Source organism: Bubalus bubalis, chromosome 1 (genome assembly GCF_019923935.1).
Source record: "Bubalus bubalis isolate 160015118507 breed Murrah chromosome 1, NDDB_SH_1, whole genome shotgun sequence".
Taxonomy (NCBI): Eukaryota; Metazoa; Chordata; class Mammalia; order Artiodactyla; family Bovidae; genus Bubalus; species Bubalus bubalis.
The window spans coordinates 90,555,802-90,575,335 of record NC_059157.1 but is presented as its reverse complement, the minus strand read 5'-3'; the positions used below and the strand labels follow the sequence as shown (position 1 = coordinate 90,575,335).

General features: G+C 40.2%; 1 protein-coding gene across 50 annotated transcripts in view; it reads left to right on the top strand.

Moving 5' to 3' along the window:
- LOC102400543 (ABI family member 3 binding protein) overlaps window positions 1-19,534 on the top strand; it is a 295,359-nt gene that overhangs the window by 237,893 nt on the left and 37,932 nt on the right. For all 50 annotated transcript variants that reach the window (XM_044941166.2, XM_044941140.2, XM_044941123.2 and 47 more), the window contains 4 exons: window positions 5,773-5,850; window positions 7,343-7,447; window positions 10,843-10,971; window positions 11,653-11,721. In XM_044941166.2, coding sequence (XP_044797101.2) covers window positions 5,773-5,850; window positions 7,343-7,447; window positions 10,843-10,971; window positions 11,653-11,721 — 381 coding nt within the window. The remainder of the gene's footprint in view (window positions 1-5,772; window positions 5,851-7,342; window positions 7,448-10,842; window positions 10,972-11,652; window positions 11,722-19,534) is intronic.

Sequence of the window (19,534 nt, the reverse complement as noted above, 5' to 3'; positions counted from 1 at the left end):
TGGTCATGTATGGATGTGAGAGTTGGACTGTGAAGAAAGCTGAGCACTGAAGAATTGATGCTTTTGAACTGTGGTGTTGGAGAAGACTCTTGAGAGTCCCTTGGACTGCAAGGAGATCCAACCAGTCCATTCTGAAAGAGATTCGCCCTGGGATTTCTTTGGAAGGAATGATGCTGAAGCTGAAACTCCAGTACTTTGGCCACCTCATGCGAAGATTGACTCATTGGAAAAGACTCTGATCCTGGGAGGGATCGGGGGCAGGAGGAGAAGGGGACGACAGAGGATGAGATGGCTGGATGGCATCACTGACTCGATGGACATGAGTCTGAGTGAACTCTGGGAGTTGGTGATGGACAGGGAGGCCTGGCATGCTGCGATTCATGGGGTCGCAAAGAGTCGGACTCAACTGAGCGACTGAACTGAACTGAAGTCATGTCTAACTCTTTGCAACCCCATGGACTGTAACCTGCCAGGCTCCTCTGTCCATGGGATTTCCCAGGCAAGAATACTGGAGTGGGTTGCCACTTCCTTCTCCAGAGAATCTTCCTGACCTGGGAATCAAATCCGTATCTCTTGGGTTTCCTGCATTGGCAGGCAGATTCTTAACTACTGAACCACCAGGGAAGCCTTTTACCACTGAGTCACCAGGGAGAGCCACAAAGTACAATCCCACAGACCAGATCCAGGTCACTGCCTCTTTTTTGTAAACAAGGTTTTGTAGAAACTTTCACAGTACAGAGGCAGAACTGAACAGTTGTGACAGAGACAGTATGGCCCACAGAGCTGAAAATATTTACTCTCTGACCTTTGACAGAAAAAATCACCCATCCTTTGCCAGATAGTCTCCACCTTTCTCACCGTAGAAGAAAGCTGCTGAGTTGTGCAACTGTTCTTTCATTCAACTAACATTTCTTGAAGGCCCACGTGTGCCAGCAAAGTATAGTTTGGAAACCCCCTTGGCACATGTGGTTTGGCAGATATGTTAATACCTGAATCCCAGACTCCTTTCTTTGCTCCATTCTCTCCTAATGAGGAATCCACACTTCACTGGACCCACATGGAGTGTGCTTGACAACCAGAACCCAGATGCCTCCCAGGTGAGGAATGTGTTTGTCTGATCTGCAGCTACATCTTCCAGTCTGCTGGCTCTTCGTCCCTGACCTTGCAGCCAGGTGCTGAGATCTTGAGACGTGGGTGAGGAGACCAATCATCCATAAACACCACTCCCTTTTGGTCATGAGGAACAGTCTCGAATACATTCAGAAATCAATTCCCAGTGTGCTGTGTTTGTTTGCAAAGTTTCTGTTACCATAGTTAAAAATACCGAAATCATTACTTCATTTCTGACAATAAATTGCTAATGGGTGAACTATGTAAATCAAGAGATTTTTGGAGAATTTCCATATGACAATTGGGGGCTTACATTGAAGTTCAAGTCTTGGTGCTTTTCAGAGCCAGTGCCGCCCTTGAGAAAATAGTGGATTAATCCTGCATGAGGGAGAAAGAATTCACGTTGCAGCCTGAGCCAGACTGGCTAATCAGATGTCAGTTCTGAAGATTCTTTCTCTGTACTATCTCTTACTGGCTTCCTACTTTGCCCTCCCATTGCCTCTCTGCTTGCTTTGGCCTTTATCGGCTCTCCTCAATCAGGGCCACAGAAGTTCACCGGCCTCCGGGTCCTGTGCTCACATGCTGCTGGCTGACGTGCAAAGCACAGCCAGGTGGAGCCAAGCCCAGAACTGGACTTCAGTCTCTTGTCGCCAGCTCAGTGCCTTTTCCCTGAGTCCCGCAGCTGCCTTTGGCAGGACTCTCCCCAGCGTTCTCATCCACTGCTGGCTTTTCTTTGGTTCTGAAGGCTGGACAAAATCCAGTTTAGCAACTGACACTGCTGACTTGGGTACTTAACCTACAAGGATCATAGTACTATGATGCTTCCATCTCTACCTGTACGGAAAATGACAAAAAATGACTTATTTCTCCCTTTATTAGAAAAGAGGCCAGGAATGTTTCTATTTTTTCTCTTATTCATAAAGTAATCCTGCAGAGTTTTAGATTCTAAGTTCTCCATTTCACCAGCCCATGACTTGGTGGATCTGCATATTCGTGGTTAGAAAACCACGTCATCCTTGCATTTCTCTCTGACTCCCACATATCAGTGGCATGACTGCATGGTACCTGCTTGCCAGCTGTGGTTGTTTAGCCCTCACCCAGTGGTGGCACTTCAGACACCCGAAATACAGAGTATAGGACCTGAGAGCTAAAGTCAGAGTCATTGTGAGGCAAAAGAGAAGCATTAAAAAAAAAAATCCAGCCAAGTAAATTTGATGATTTAATTGGCTTTATTGGGCTTCCCAGGTGGTGCTAGTGGTAAAGAACCTGCCTGCCAGTGCCAGAGATGGTAAGAGACCAGGTTCGATCCCTGGGTGGGGAAGATCCCCTGGAGGAGGGCAAGGCAACCCACTCCAGTATTCTTGCCTGGAGAATTCCCTGGACAGAGGAGCCTGGTGGGTTACAGTCCATAGGGTCACAAAGAGTTGGACACAACTCAAGCGACTTATCACAGCATGCATTCAGCAATTTATGAATCAAGCTGCATCCTACGTAGTGACTAGAATGGCACTCCAAAGACTTGTGCGAAATGGAAGTTTTATTTTTTTATTAGAAGACAGTTGCTTTACAATTTGTGTTAGTTTCTACTGTACAACAAAGTGTACATGTGTGCATATGTGTGTACCTGTGTGTGAGTGTACATGTGTGTGTGTCTATATACGTATTCCCCTCCCTCTTGGACCTCCCTCTCACCCCCATCCCACCCTTCTAGGTCATCGCAGAGCACTGAGCCGAGCTCCCTGTGCTGTGCAGCCGCTTCCCACTAGCTGTCTGTTTCATACATGGTAGAGGATGCATGGCGATGCTACTCTGCCAGTGTGCCCACCCTCCCCTTCCCCTGCTGTAAGCACATGTACAGGAACAACTGTGGGGCAAGGGAATTACTACCCAAAGAAAATACTATGTTGAAGCCAGGACACCTTTTGAGGTAGAAGGGATTTGCGTGGGTTTTACCATTGTAGGTCACCTCTTCTTCTGGAGGATGAAGAGGGCTCCTGTGACAGATTACCTCACAGGGGCTGACCAGAAATTTCCAGACTGGTTGATTGAGATTACATTTCTGGGGAAGGTCAAAACTGCAGTTAAGTCAGGTTTTAAGTCTAGGCTTTAGCACCAGTGATGCCACTTTGGGCCTTCTCTTTATTGGAGGGAAGATGATGACAGAAAAAGGCACCCTGTACTATCCCACGTAGTGCTCAAGAAATGGGCTTGGGAGCTGGGCATACGTGGGCGTGAACGCCTCCATTTAACTGTGAGACCCTGGACAAGTCCTCCCCTTGCCTTGGGTTTCCTCCTCTGTGAGACCCCAGTGGTATCTCCCAGCCAGAAGGGATGTATGGATCAAATCAGGTCTTGAATATCTAAGGTGCTTGTGCAGTATTGGATCAACATACTTTGTTTTTCTAAGGGTGGAAAGATTTGGAAAAAGACTGTGGATAAGGGTCTACTGAAAGCACACATAGCCTGCTAGCATGCCAGAGGATATAATGTGATTTTACCTTTGAAAAATTGTGGTAAATCAGATATCAGCAGACCAGGTTATCCTGGTGACACAAATGAATTGCATTCCCCTAAGCCACAGAGTAACCACCCAGGTGAGTCACTTCCCACTCCCATCACCACTCAGAGGAGGGCTCAGGAGGAAGACCCATGAGCTGTTCTCACAGTGCCTGTGGGATGAGCCACAAAATAGTCAGTGACCGCAGAAACATTTTATTCCCACCACAGATAAACAGCATTTGATCCCTGGCTCCATACAAACATTCACCATGATTTTATATATTATCTGTTATTCAAACAGCAGAGGATGTGGAATTGCAATATTAGGTTTCATAAATTAATGTTAATCATAATTATTATTATAATTAATGTTCAGTTCAGTTCAGTCGATCAGTCATGTCCAACTCTTTGTGACACCATGAATCGCAGCACGCCAGGCCTCCCTGTCCATCACCAACTCCCGGAGTTCACTCAAACTCACGTCCATTGAGCTGGTAATGCCATCCAGCCATCTCATCTTCTGTTGTCCCCTCTTCTTCCTGCCCCCAATCCCTCCAAGCATCAGAGTCTTTTCCAATGAGTCAACTCTTCGCATGATGTTAGTAATATATTAATGAGTTTCTTGGGTAGCTCAGATGGTAAAGACTCTGCCTACAATGTGGGAGACCTGGGTTCAATCCCTGGACTGATTAATTTTCATTATAATACAATCATGATTAATAATTTCATAAATTAATGTGAAAATGTCATCTAATTTTTGGCAAGCAAAGCTTCTGTTGTGTACTTAATATCTCTGCCTACATATTACACGAGGCTGAGTGTGTAATGTCCCTACAGAGTCCTGGAACAGCACTCAAAACAGGGCTGTGACTGTGCTTGTTCTTGTTAATGTAATAGCCAGTATATTAATTCAATGTTTATTCTTATTTTTAGTACATATTATAGTGAGCACACACACACATGTCCTCAGAGCATGGGTTCATTTTTTAGGATGAGCCATTGTGTGTGTGTGTGTGCGCGTGTGTGTGTGTGCACACACTCAGTCATATCCACCTCTTTGCAACCCCATGGACTATAGCCCACCAGGCTCCTCTTGTCCATGGCATTTTCCAGGCAAGAATACTGAAGTGGGTTGCCATTTCCTTCTCTAGGGGATCTTCCTGACCCAGGGATCGAACCCATGTTTCTTGTGTCTCCTGCACTGACAAGCAGGTTCTTTTTTTGTTTGTTTTTTGGCAAGCAGGTTATTTACCACTGCACCACCTGGGAAGTTCAAGATGAGCCACTATATCTAAGATAATATTCACTCTTGAGATTCTAAATATCTGTTCTTATTATTCCTTAATGGAGACTGCCAGCCATGTCAGGGAAGACTATTTTATAATGTAAAAGAATAATAACTTTTAAAACATAGGACAAAAAGTAAGTTGGTTCCCTCTACCCTTAGGATCTCTACCCAAAATCCTAGCACGGGTATTTAGGTGAATGACTTAGTAATAACCAACAGATTATGTTTGAGAGACTTAGGAGATAAAAGAGCATGCAGGGTAATTTTCAGATCAGTTTCTTCCAAACAGCAATTTGGAGTTCAAGGCATGCCCAGGCCTAATTTACAAATTTCAAGAGTACAGATCCAGTCTGTGGCCTAACCAGCCTGCTAACCAAGGCTTCTCAAAGAATATTTTTAAAGTCAATTCATTAGGTACAAACCCAAACATGTTGGAATTATAAGGGGTTTTATTGGGGTAGAGGAGTTAGAGAAAAATATTTTTTAAAACCACAGAATTTACACATGAATATTGGCAAAAAAAAAAAAAAAAGTAGTCAATCACTGTAGATGAAATCCTTCTGGCAAGACAATAACACCCAGGCAGGCAGTACAGGGTGGGCAACATAGAAAATTAATACAAAGCCACGATCAAAAAATCAAACACTAAATCTTCAGAGAAAAAAATCACAACCAATGAATGCAGTAGGGCTTTAGATATTTTTTTCTGTATGCAGACAGGAGCAGCCAATCAAAATGTCTAGGCACAAAAACACCAGTATCCTTGTTCTTAAAAAAAAAATGCACATTATCACTGACAATTCTATGAAGCTTCTGTGAAGAATGTTTATCACATTTTAGCTATCTAGTTATTCTGTCATTATCTCTGCTCACAGGGGTCAAGCAAGTCCCACTGCCATCTGGTACTGGTAGAAATGTATCAATGGATTCGTCTCACCCCACAAAAAAACCAGGTAAGGAATAAGAGGCTGACTCCCTCACTCAGTTCTGCTCTGAAACTTGTAGCTGCAAGTTATATGTGCTGCCACAAAACAAGTAGCACGCTCAGTCCTCAAAGCATCAGATCCATGCTAACAGTACCTGGGTATCGCTAGATAAACATACTAAACTATTTGGGAAAATGAAAAGTGCTTTGTGCACAAATTGAATATTAATAAGAACCTCTAATGAGGAACTGATTTAATAATTACTTCACATAATATCCCGAGGGGCCACATTGGATCAAATGCTGAAAAGTAACTGTGGATTCTAGTTTTCATCATATACAAGTTTTCCTCTTATGTAGTTTATTATAATATCCTTTTTCCAGAAATGATTTATGTTTCTACTTTGAGACTGTTCTCTATATAATAGGCCAAAATTAGGAAGTGGTAATATCTTTGCATTGAATAAGAGCTCCGTGCTTTGTAGAAGGATGCTGTGAAACCTACTCTGATGTATTACTGTCTGGGTGAGACATCTCTATTCTATCATCACGACTCACTCCTCCCTACCCCCAGCATATGCACACTCATGCACGCATGTGCACAATTCCTAATATCCCAGGAAGTACTTAAAGTCACAGGGCATTTTCTTGGATTGTCAATTTTGCTTGAAGATTATTAAACCAATACATTATGCAAAGAAAGAGATGAATTTTTAAGCTTATAACACAGGACTTCAAAGAAAATTTGGGTTAAGGTGGACTGCTTCAGTAACTTTAGCCTTGTCAGCCTTTGTGAAGATTATAAAAAGATTTCTCTCCTCTCTGCCCTTCAGGCAAACCATTTAGAAAAATGTGTCTTTCCTCTGGGTTGGCGTCCTTGCATGAAGGCTCAGGGTGGGTGAGAGAGCAGAGTGGGTGTGAAATTTTGCCTTCCACTTACAGCTGCCAGGCCAGGTGCCCTTGTGGGGTGGCTCTGACCTGCATGGGCAAGGCTTATTGCTTCTGCCATTAGGGGCTACTTTGTTGTAATCATTTGAGAAGTTCTAAAAAGTGTTGGTTTAATTATAATTACGTAATATAGTTGGGGGATGGAGTGGAACACCTACTAAAGGGGAAATTATATGCTTTACTCAAAAATGGTGCAAGAATTGTAGTCTGCAAAGCAAAGGCAATTGGAGACAATGAAACTCAGAAATGCTACTGTTGAATCTATACGAGAAGCAAAAGATGTTAAATTCGGTACATTTGTACAGCCTTTCAAAGGGCAGGTTCACTGATATATTTTTATCCATAATTAGAGAATATTTTCCCCATTAACTCGTGTGCTTTATTATCCCTGGGTACATTACAAGCACTAATTTAGAAAAACATTAGAAAGTATTACTCACAGGCACTTTTCCGTAGAATCTATTCTGTCACCCGACAGCTACTTGTCAAATATTGTATTTTTTTTAAAAAAAAACCTGTGATTTTGTAGAGTGAATCCTTATGACCACTTTATCTGTAATATTATCTCTTAGCCATAATCCCAGGTACTCGTCGCCCACCCTTGCCACCCAGACCTATGCCCCCACGAAGAAAGCCTTTACCACCCAACAATGTCACCGGAAAGCCAGGAAGTGCAGGTATGTCAGTCACATACCTTCCTTATCCCTCCTTGATTTCAGTTTTACTGGTCAACCACCAGCCCTTCTTGGTGTGCTAGCTCAAGCAACAGACAGCCCTCGGCATGTGTTGGCCCCAAAGACCAGACACTGTCAGTTACAACTTTAAGGACTCCTGTCCTGATTCTGGGTGGGTGGGGTGACAGCCACCATCCTTGTCCATCTAGGTCAGTTTGCTTCTTAGATGCTGGGTGCTTGGTGCTGAGATGGAAGCAGTCACAAGCTCTTCAACAAATGGATTATTTTGGACTAGACGTTTTGTGCTGCCAACCCACCAGGGGTAATGGAAAATGTCCTCCACTTAACATTCTGTCTCTTGAGATAAAATCCTTTACATCTCCTTGGTAGCTCCCCTGTCCACCAGCCTTCATGCTGACCTCAGTATTATGGGTCCAGGGGAAAGACTGGAGACTGGGATACTTAGGGTGACTGAGCAGGCCTAGTCTATGCAACAAGGCAGACTGCCTCTCACCTCTAGGCTGTGGCATGTCTTCTTCCTATAGAATGACCTCGCCCAGTCACCTGGGACACTCATACTTCATCCTTGTCTTAAAGAAGCCTCCTATAGCTCCCCAAAGTAGACCTAACACTGCTTCTCTGTCCTATTTGTCCTTGAAACATACCTCTGTTAGAGCAAACCTCTGTTTTATATCTACTTGTTCATGTCCTTGTCTTCCCCTACTAGATCATGAGCTCTATGATGACAGATGACACTTTCTCTGAATTCCCAGAACCAAATCCAGTCCTTACTGAGTGAATCTGGTAATCATTGAGTGAATATATGAGTGAAATTAAGAATCAGCGAGCCCAGTTCAGAGCAAAGCTTCATCTCACTCCTCTTAAAGGCTGTTCCACTGGACCTGCCAGCAGATTACAGCATGTTCTCCATCTTTTCCCCCCTCTTCCCTCATGTTTATCTCGTAAATATTCTGTAGTGGGAATCAGGATAATGCTGTTAAGTACAACTGTGGAAGATGAAACTGATAAGGATTTATGAGAAAGGGCATGGATGTCACTCTTTTCACAGGATGAAAGGAGGATGTGGTGGAGAAGCTTCCATGATGTACTAGGGGACAGTGGCCTCTGGGTTGTTTTCCCATCAGCTAAAGGAGGAATCAGCCTATCATCCATGCTGGTGGTGCCTGCTTGAGTCAAGGTCTGGGGACATGGCCCCAGTGAGGAGACCAGGTTTTCTTCATTAACTGTAACCTGGGGCAGCTGAGACTTGAGCTTCTATAGCTTTCAGGTCAGACTGAAAGTGATGCTCCAGTGTCCTCCATGGAAGTTAGGGGAACCTCCCTCCACAGAGCTCTCCTGCAAGGCTGTGTGTCTTCAGCTGCAGCTCCATGGCCTTGGTTCCTGCCATGTAAAACCTTGTTCACTCCCATCAATAAGTGTAGCTTCGGTATAACTCATCCAGCCTGTGGGATGGTATAAACACATCCCACTTCTGAGATTAACTCTAGTGCCCTCCCCACCCTTTGCTAGCCATCTCTAATTCAAAAGAAATGTCTACATTGAGGAAAGAAAGTGAAAGTTTTAGTTGCTCATTTGTGTCCTGCTGTCTGCAATCCCATGGACTGTAGCCGGCCAGGCTCCTCTGTCCATGGAATTCTCCAGGCAGGAATACTGGAGTGGGTTGCCATTCCCTTCTCCAGAGGATCTTCCTGACCCAGGAATTGAACCCAGGCCTCCCACATTGCAGGCAGATTCTTTACAATCTGAGCCACCACGGAAGCCCTAAACTGAAGAGCCAAACACAAATGAGATCAGTTGTACACATCTGGCCTGATGACCATCAAAGAAAGTGCTTTTGGAATTCAAGAAATCAGTTCAGTGTTCTGGGAGTTCTCTGAAAACATGCCTTCTTGCACATGTGCCTCTGAGCACAGTCTTAGTCTCCCACGAGGCATCTCCACCTGTCCCCCATCTCCAGATCTACGGAGGCCTCTCAGTCCCGCTCTCCTTGCCAGGATGAAAATACCATCCACGCATTTCCTGCTGGCTCTACCCACTCAAAAAAGCTCCTGCTGGCAGCAGTGCAGCATCTCATGGTTTTCACTCATCCTCTCACTGGGGCCCACTCCCACCAGGACCAGGAGCCCATCATCCATGATTCCATGCTGGGCCACAGTCCTTACATCAGTCCTTACTCTTTGACTCTCTATCACCTGAGAACAATACCTTTTCCCATGAAGACTATAAAAGCTAATCTAACTTCCGCTTAACAACAGATTGTAGCTCAGATGATAAAGGATCTGCCTGCGATGCAGGAGACCTGGGTTCAACCCCTGGGTCAGGAAGATCCCCTGGAGTAGGGAATGGCTACCCACTCCAGTATTCTTGCCTGGAGAATCCCTTGGACAGAGGAGCGGTGGGCTACAGCCCATAGAGTCACAGAGAGTCGGACACAACTGAGCGACGAACACTACTACTAGCCTCCACTCTATTCTACCCATATTTGCATAGACCATGGGATGGATCCTATTTGGAAGACCTACATGTGTTTTTAGAGCAGAGGAGACATTGTTGAATACAGCATCTCAGAGTAACACTGGTCTGGCCACAAGGCCAGAATCAGTCATTACCTTATAAACCTTTTTCTTCTTCCCCCATCTCCCATGCCTATCATTTAATCTATAGTCTGGCCACTCCATCCTCTTGATATCTTTCATGTAAAACCCCTTCCATCTAGTCTCACTGCTTCTTACATAGTTCTCCTCTGTCCTTGCCTACACAACTGCTTTCGTTCTTGATTTCTCTGTCTGTCACCAGCCTTGCAGCCTAACTGTTCACTCTCTCCTTATCTGATCATGTTACTTCCCTAGTGAAAAATTTTTAATGGGCCCTGTCATCTAAAAATAATATCTAAATCCATGGTATGCAAGGCCCTCCATGGACTGCCCTTCCCTGCCTGCCCCCCTACTCTGCTCTCATTGTTTCCTGCCATTCTTGGCTCTCATGCCTCCAAATTCAATGTGCCACATGACTTTATGCTTCCCTGACTGTGTTCTTCCTGTAAACTCCACCTAGAATACAGCTCTCATGCCTACCTACTGACCACACCCTCTAGGAAGGCATTTCTGTCTTCCCCCCAGCACCCATCATCTTTCCCCATAGACTTGTCTTCTCTGAGACCTTGTCTTATGCTTTCACAATATTTATAATGCTTCAGTATAATTTGGCTTACACCTATCTCCCAATCAATCAAGGACACCAAGTCTTATTTTCTCTCTAATCCTGGCATATAGTGCCAAGTCACATGGTAACTCCTTAATAAATATTTGTTGAATAGGTAAATGGGGAACTCTGCAGGGCTCCCTATGAAACCTGACTCCTTTGGCTCTGCATTATAGGAATCATTTCATCAGACCGAGTAACTTCCCCACCCTTGAGGGCAACACTCATACCTACAGAAGCCCCGTTGGAGAGAATGGAGACAGATAAAAAGCAACCAACAGCTCCTGCCTCAGGAGAAGATCTTGGTGAGTATGTCAGTCAAGTTCCACTGGATGCTTAGCCACAAAGTACCAGAGGATTTCAAATTAGGGAGAAAAGAGTCCCAGTTCTGGATCAATACATTTTATTCAATTTTATGATTGATAGGGACATTTTAATTTAAAATTACACTTACTTCTAATGACATAGAAGGAAGTGCCAAGATCTTTAATAAAGTCTTCCTCAAAAGATCTAGATTACCTCGTCCTTATTCCTAAATCACATGTCATTCCTAATCACACATAACTTAATATATGAATGCATATTAGCTACTTGGTTGTAATCTTTGGTGGTGGTGGTTTGGTCACTAAGTCGTATCTGACTCTTGCAACCCCATGGACTGTAGCCTGCCAGGCTCATCTGTCCATGGGATTCTCCAGTCAAGAATACTGGAGTTGGTTGCCATTTCCTTCTCCAGGGGATCTTCCTGACCTGGGAATAGAACCCCATGTCTCCTGCATTGTAGGCAGACTCTTTACCAACTGATCTACAAGGGAAGCCCAGTTGTAATCTTTAAATCATTTATTACTCTTCAGAACACCTGCAGCAGGACACAGTTATAATATGGATTATAATAATATGGAAACCAAAGTTGCATGCAATTGACCAGGAGGCATTATAAATATTTATAGCCTTTACTACTTTTTCATTGTATCATCCATCCTCAGATAACATCACTGACTTTAGCTCAAGTCCAACAAGAGAAACTGATCCTCTTGGGAAGCCCAGATTCAAAGGTACGTATGATCTGCTACAAATCTTACTTTTAAGAAAGCTATCTTTGTTGGGTATATTAGTCAACTGTTGTTGTGTAGTAACTACAAAATCTTAGTGGCATATTCTTTTTTTAATTTTTTTTTCTACCTATTTATTTTTGGCTGTGTTGGGTATTCTTTGCTACATGAGCTTTTCTCTAGTTGTGGCAAGCAGAGGCTACTCTCTAGTTGCAGTGAAAGAACTTCTCATGGCAGTGGCTTCACTTGTTGCAGAGCATGGGCTCTAAAGGCACACAGGCTTCAGTGGTCATGACTACTGGGCTCTAGAGCACAGGCTCAGTAGTCGTGGTGCATGAGCTTAGTTGCCCCGTTGCATGTGGTATCTTCCTGGATCAGGGTTTGAACCTGTGTCCCCCACATTGGCAGGCAGATTCTTTACCACTAAGCCATCAGGGAAACCTAGTAGCATACCCTAAAACGGATTTATTTCTCATATGTCTACAAGTCACATGGAGGTCAACTGATTTAGGATGTGCTTAGCTGGGTGATTCTGTTTCTAGCAGGTAGAGCTGGGTCTCTAAAGGTTAGCCTAAGGTCTGCTCCACATCTGTTCATTTTGGTACCCAAGATGAAAGACTAACAGTGACCCAGAAGAAGCCATTCTCCTAATGATTCAAAGTAAAGAGAGGAGGAGTCCAGATATACAACAACATTTCAACCTCCTTGTGTTATACCTGCCAATATTCAACGGCAAAAGAAAGCCACAGAGCTAAGTTCAAATTGAAGATAGGGGAAATATACTCTTTCCATGAATATAGAGAATATTTTTGAACAGTAATCTAATCTACCAAAGTAAAAGATATTATATGATATAGACCAGTGTTTCCTTTTGTGATCTGTTTTTCTGAAGTATAAAATTTGATAAATTTTAATATATGTATATATTCATGTAACCATCGTCACAATCAAGATAATGAGTACTACAACGCCTCAGAAAGTTTCATCATGTACCTTTATAATCCCTCCTCTTCACTCCTCCCACCTAACCTCTAGTCTCATATTACAGATTGTTGCTGTTGTTTTTCAGTCACCAACTCATGTCCAGCTCTTTGCAACCTCATGGATTACAGCATGCCAGGCTTCCCTGTCCTTCACTATCTCCCGGAGTTTGCTCAAACTCATGTCCATCGAGTCAGTGATGCCAACCAACCATCTCATCCTCTGTCGTCCCCTTTTCCTCTTGCCCTCAATCTTTCCCAGCATCAGGATATTTTCCAGTGAGTTGGCTCTTCACATCAGGTGACCAAAATATTGGAGCTTCAGCATCAGCCCTTCCAATGAATATTCAGGGTTGATTTCCTTTAGGATTGACTCTTTTGATCTCCTTACTGTCCAAGGGACTCTCAAAATTCTTCTCCAGCACTGTAAATTCGAAAGCATCAATTCTTTGGCACTCAGCCTTCTTTATAGCCAACTCTCACATCTATACATGATTACTGAAAAAAACATAGCTTTAACTAGATGGATCTTTGTCAGCAAAGTAATGTCTCTGCTTTTTAATATGCTGTCTAGGTTTGTCATAACTTTTCTTCCAAGAAGCAAGCATCTATTAATTTCATGGCTGTAATCACTGTCTGCAGTGATTTTGGAGCCCAAGAAAAGAAATTCTGTCACTGTTTCCACTTTTCCCCCATCTATTTGCCATGAAGTGGTGGATCCAAAGTCATGATCTTAGTTTTTTGAATGTTGAATTTTAAGCCAGCTTTTTCCACTCTTGTCTTTCACTGTCATCCAGAGGTTCTTTAGTTCTTCTTTGCTTTTTGCCATTAGAATGGTATCATCTGCATATCTGAGGTTGTTGATATTTCTTCCAGCAATCTTGATCCCAGCTTGTGATTCATCCAGCCTGACATTTCCCATAATGTACTCTGCATATGAGTTAAATAACAGAGGGACAATATATGGCCTTGATGTACTGTTTTCCCAATTTTGAACCATTCCATTGTTCCATGCCCAGTTCTAACTGTTGCTTCTTAACCTACATACATATTTCTCAGGAGGAAGGTAAGGTCATTTGGTATTCCCATCTCTTTCAGCATTTTCCACAGTTTGTTGTGATCCACACAGTCAAAGGCTTCAGTGGTCAATGAAGCAGAAGTAGATATTTTTCTAGAATTTTCTTGCTTTTTCTGTGATCCAACGGATGATGGCAATTTGGTCATTTGTTCTTCTTCCTTTTCTAAACCCAACTTATACATCTGGAAGTTCTTGGTTCACCTGTTGAAATCTAGTTTGAAGGATTTTGAGCATTACCTTGCTAGCATGTGAAATGAACACAGTTGTATGGTAGTGTGAAAATTCTTCAGCATTGCCTTTCTTTGGGATTGAAATGAAAACTGACCTTTTCCAGTCCTGTGGCCACTGCTGAGTTTTCCAGATTTGCTGTCATATTGTGTGCAGCACTTTAACTGCATCATCTTTGTAGACTAATATGCATTTTTGGAGTTTCACATAATAGAAAATAATATATTATGAACTTCCTTTCTGATTTCTTTTACTTACCATAACTATTTGGTGATGCATCCATGTTGATATATGTATCAACAGACTATTCCATTTTATTGCTTATGAGTATTCTATTGCATAGATATATAATAATTTATTAAAACTTCATGACATTTGGGTTGTTTCCAGCATTTTTACATTACCAGTAAAGTATGCTATTCTATGACCATTCATGTACAAGTCTTGTGTAGACATATGCTTTCATTCTTTTTGGACAAATTGCTATAAGGGGAATGGCTAGATCATATGTAAGTGCATATTTAACGTTTTAAGGAACTGCCAAACTGTTTTTCATAGCAGTTGTACTGTTTTGCCTTTCTGTCAGCAGTGTATGAGGGTTCCAGTTCCTCCACATCTTTTCCAACACTTAGTATGGTCAGCCTTTTTAATTTAAACCCTTTTATTTATTTTTTTTAATTTAATTTTATTTTTAAACTTTACATAACTGTATTAGTTTTGCCAAATATCAAAATGAATCCGCCACAGGTATACATGTGTTCCCCTTTTAAAAAGTATGTAGTAGTATCTGTGATTTTATTTTGCATATCCCTAATGACTAAGGGTGCTGAACATCTTTTCATGTCCTTATTTTCCATCTGTATATCCTTTTTGATATGTCTCTTTACGTTTTTTCTATATTTTTATTGTGTTGCTTATTTTCTTATTGTTGAGTTTTAAGAGTCTTTATATTTTCTGGTTGAAGATCTTTTTCAGGTACATATTTCGCAAACATTTTCTCCCTGTGTGGCTTCTTTTTTAATTTTAATGAAGCTTGGTTTATTGATTTGGTTTTTTTAGATTGCATCTTTGGTGTTACAGTTAAGAAATCATTGACTAATCAGAGATCACAAAGAGCTCCTCTGTTTCCTTCTAGAAATTTCTCCTCTGTTTCCTTGTAGAAGGTTTCTACTTTTAAATTTAAGTCTATGATCCATTTTGAGTCAAATTGTGTATATGATACAAGATATGAATGCAAGTTTATTTTCTTAAGGATATCAAACTGTTCCACCGTATTTGTTGAAAAATTATTGTTCCTCCACTGAATTTAATTTGTACCTTTGTCAAAAACCAATTGTCCATATATACATGGAACTATTTAGGTGTTCTCTAGTTGTTCCATTGATCTATTAACTACCTTTCCATCAATACCACAGTGTCTGGATCACTGTGGTTTTATGATAAGTGCTGCAATTGGGTTGTGTTAGTTCTCCAACATTGTTTTTATTTCTCTAAAGTTGTTTTGGTGGCTCTAGGTCCTTTTGTATTCCTAGCTAAATCTTAGGATGAATTTATCAATGTCTAAAGAAAAATAGCCAGCTCATATTTTTATTAGAATTTCATTGAATCTGCAAGTCAATTAGAAAGCATTGACAGCTGAACATTATTGTCCTCCTACCTATGAACATGGTATATCTCACCATTTATTTAGGTATTATTCATTTCTCTCACCAATGATTTTTAGTTTCAGTGAAATAAAACATAAAAGTAGCATTTTAAGTTGCAGTTTCCTATTGTTCATTGCTAATATGTAGAAAAACAACTGATTTTTTGTACCGTGATTTTATATTCTACAGTCTTGCAAAGCTCTGTAGATTTTTTTGTAGATATGCTGGGTTTCCTATAAACAGAACTATGTCATCTAAGAGGAAGGTTTTCCTTCCTCCTTTCCAACTTGAGTACCTTTTTTCTTGCTTTTCCATACTGGCTAGCACCTCCAGAAAAACACTGAATTCAAAGTGAGGATTGATATATTTTTCTTATTCCTTATCTTATAGAAAAAACCATTTAATCTTTCACCATTAAGTATGTTGTTACCTGTGGTTTTTTTTATAGATATCCTTATTGAGTTGAGAAAGTTCTCTTCTATTCCTGCTCCAGTGAGAATTGTTATCAGAAATGAATGCTAGATTATGTCTAATGATTTTTCTGGCTTTATTGAGATAATTATAAGGTTTTTCTTTTCTTTTAGTGTGTTAATATGATAAAGTAATTGTTCTTGAATTGTAGATTAACTTTGCATTCCAGGGACAAATGCCCCTTGGTTATAGTGCATTCTCATTTAAATATATTGTTGATTTAATTCCCTAAAATTTTGTTTAGAATAGTATTCAGTGAGGAGTATTGGGCTGTTATTTTCTTTTCTTGTAAAATCTAGTCAAGTTTTAGTGTCAAAATAATACTGAAATTTTCAATTTTCTGAAAGGGTTTAGAATTAGTATTGCTTCTTCCCTAAATATTTGGCAGTATTCACCAGTAAAGTCATCTGAGCCTTACATTCTCTTTGTGAGAAGTGTTTTACTTGTAAATCATTATAATTGGAGAAGGAAATGGCAACCCACGCCAGTACTCTTGCCTGGAAAATCCCATGGATGGAGGAGCCTAGTAGGCTACAGTCCATGGGGTCGCAGGGAGTCGGACACAGCTGAGCAACTTCGCTTTCTTTTCTTTTTTCTCTTCTTTAATAGGTATAGGGCTATTCATATACTTTCTTCCATAGTGAGCTCTCATAATCTTTGTCTTTCAAGTTATTGGTCTATATCATCTAAGTTGTCAAATGTATTTCATTTTCTTTTATTTTGATATCTGCATAATCTGTAATGATGTCACCTCTCTCGTTCCTGTTATTGATTATATGTGCCTTTTTTCTCTTTCACCTAATCAGCCACACTATAGGTCTATCAGTTCTTTTGATCTTCCTACAAGTTCAATTTGGGTTTCATTTATTTTGTGTATTATTTTTCTGTTTTCCATTTCATTTATTTTTACTTTGATCTTTACTATTTCCTTTTTCTGCTTAATTTGAGTTCAATTTGCTCTTCTAATTTCTTAAGGTTCAAGATGGTTTGAGACCTCTCTTCTTTTTAAATATGAAATTCAGTGCTACAACATTTTCCCTAGGTATTATTTAAGCACCATCTAAAAATGTTTGATATACTGTGTATTCAGTTTTACCCTATTCAAAATACTATTAAATTTCCTTTTGGTTTCTTCTTTGGCTTATTAGAAGTAGGTTACTTAATTTCCAAATATTTCATGATTTTCAAGAGATCATTCTGGTACTGATTTTTATTAATAACTACATTGTTGTGATATACTCTGTATTTCCTGAGTCATTTTAAATTTATTGAGACTTTTTTATAGCCCAGAATATAGTATATCTTGGTGTGTATGTTTTGTGTATACTTAAAAAGAATGTGTATCTTCCTAGTCTTAAGTGGAATATTGTATTAGTTTGCTAGGGCTACCAAAACAAAATACTATAGACTTTGGCTTAAACAACCAAAATTTATTCTGTCTCAGTTTCAGAGTGCAGAAGCCTTATTTCAAGGTATTATCAGGTTTGATTTCTCATATTGGAAGTTAAATCTTCAACATAGGAATTTTAAGAAAACATAATTCAGTCCATAACAAGTGCTCTATAAAAATGTCAATTAAGTCAATTTGCTTGGTTATATTGTACAATTCTTTTATATCCTTTGTGATTTTCTATCAACTTGTTCTATCAGTTAATGAGAGAATACCAAAATCTCTAGCTCTAACTGTAAATTTATTTATACTTTCTTCTTCTGTCACTTTTTTTTTTTTTTGCTCCATGTATACTAAAGGTCTGTATTCAGGTATAGACCTCAATTACTTAGGATTGTAATAAACTAATGAATTGATTCTTTATCATTATAAAGTGACCTTTTTTGTTTATGGTAATATTCTTTGATGATATGGTTAGGTTTAACTCTATTATCATCTTGCTATTGTTTTTCATTTGTTCCATCTGTTCTTTTTTCCCTCTTCTTTTTCAGCCTTCTTTTGGACTGAATATTTTTACGATTCCGTTTTACTTTTTTTGTTGTCCTCTTAGCTATAACTTTGTTTTGTTATTTTAGTGAATAATTTGGGGTTCATAGAATGTGTCCTTAACTTCACAGTCTACCTTCCAGTGATATTCCACAACTTCATAAACAGTTGAGTGTGAAGTATAAGAACTTTACATTAGTATAGCAGCTTTTCTTTCCTGGCTATTGGGCTATTACTTTACTTTTGCATGTTATATAGATCACACTAAGTTGTAATTATTTTTGTTAAACAATAAGCTATCTTTCAGAGAGAACTAAATAAGATAAACATGATGTATATTTGCCTATATAGCTACCATTTCCAGTGCTCATCATTCCTTTGTGTGCAGCCATATTTCCATCTGGCATCATTTTCCTTCTGTCTAGAGAACTTCGTGAATCTTCCTTATAGGTTGGGTGTGCTAGTCATGAATTCTTTCAGCTTTTGTATGTCTAAAAAATATTTTGCTTGTTTTTTTAAGATATTTTCACTATAGAATTCTAGATGATAAGTGTTTGTTGTTGTTTTGGTTTTTGTTCTTTAATATATAGGACATCTCTCTGTTGCCTTCTCACTTGCTTTCTTTACGATGAGAAATCTGCCACGATCCTTCTTTGTTGTCCTAACATGTCTTTTCTTCTCTGCTCTCTTTGAAGATCTCCAGAAATTTAATTTGGGTCTTTTTTTATATCTTCCATTTCTTAACTTTTTGACCATGTGGAATATACTGATAATAACTGTTTTATTGTCCTTGTCTCATGATTCTAACATCTATGCAAGTTCCAGTTTGACTCTAAATGATTTATTTTTCTCATTATGGGTAATATCTTCCTGTAAGGAATTTATCCAGTTGGGTGCTGTGTTGGTGGTTTAGTCACTAAGTCATGTCCGACTCTTGTGACCCCATGGACTGTAGCCCGCCAGGCTCCTCTGTCCATGGGATTTTTCAGCCAAGAATACTGGAGTGGATTGCTATTTCCTTCTCCAGGGGATCTTCCCGACCCAGGAATCAAACCCAGGAATCGAACCCAGGTCTCCTGCATTGTAGACAGATTCTTTACCAACTGAGCTATGAGGGAAGCCCGGTGGGTGCTGTATATGCTTGTTATTATTAATATATTGTTGGATTTTATTCTGGGGTGCAATTAAATAACTTAAAACCATTTGATCTTTCTGAGCCTGGCTTTTAAGGTTTATTGGTAGGAACAGAACTATATTTTAGTGTAAGGCAAATCATTTCCCACTACTGAACCAAGATCCTTTTGAGTACTCTTTCCAGTACCCCATAAATTATGCAGTTTAAACCAAATTACTTTTGGATATTAGCATAAGATAAACCTATTTAGAAAATTAAATCAATAGTATCATCCATATCATGTATCCCAAAGACAGGATTCTGGATTTTCACAAATTCAAACCATCCACATCACTGCTTTCA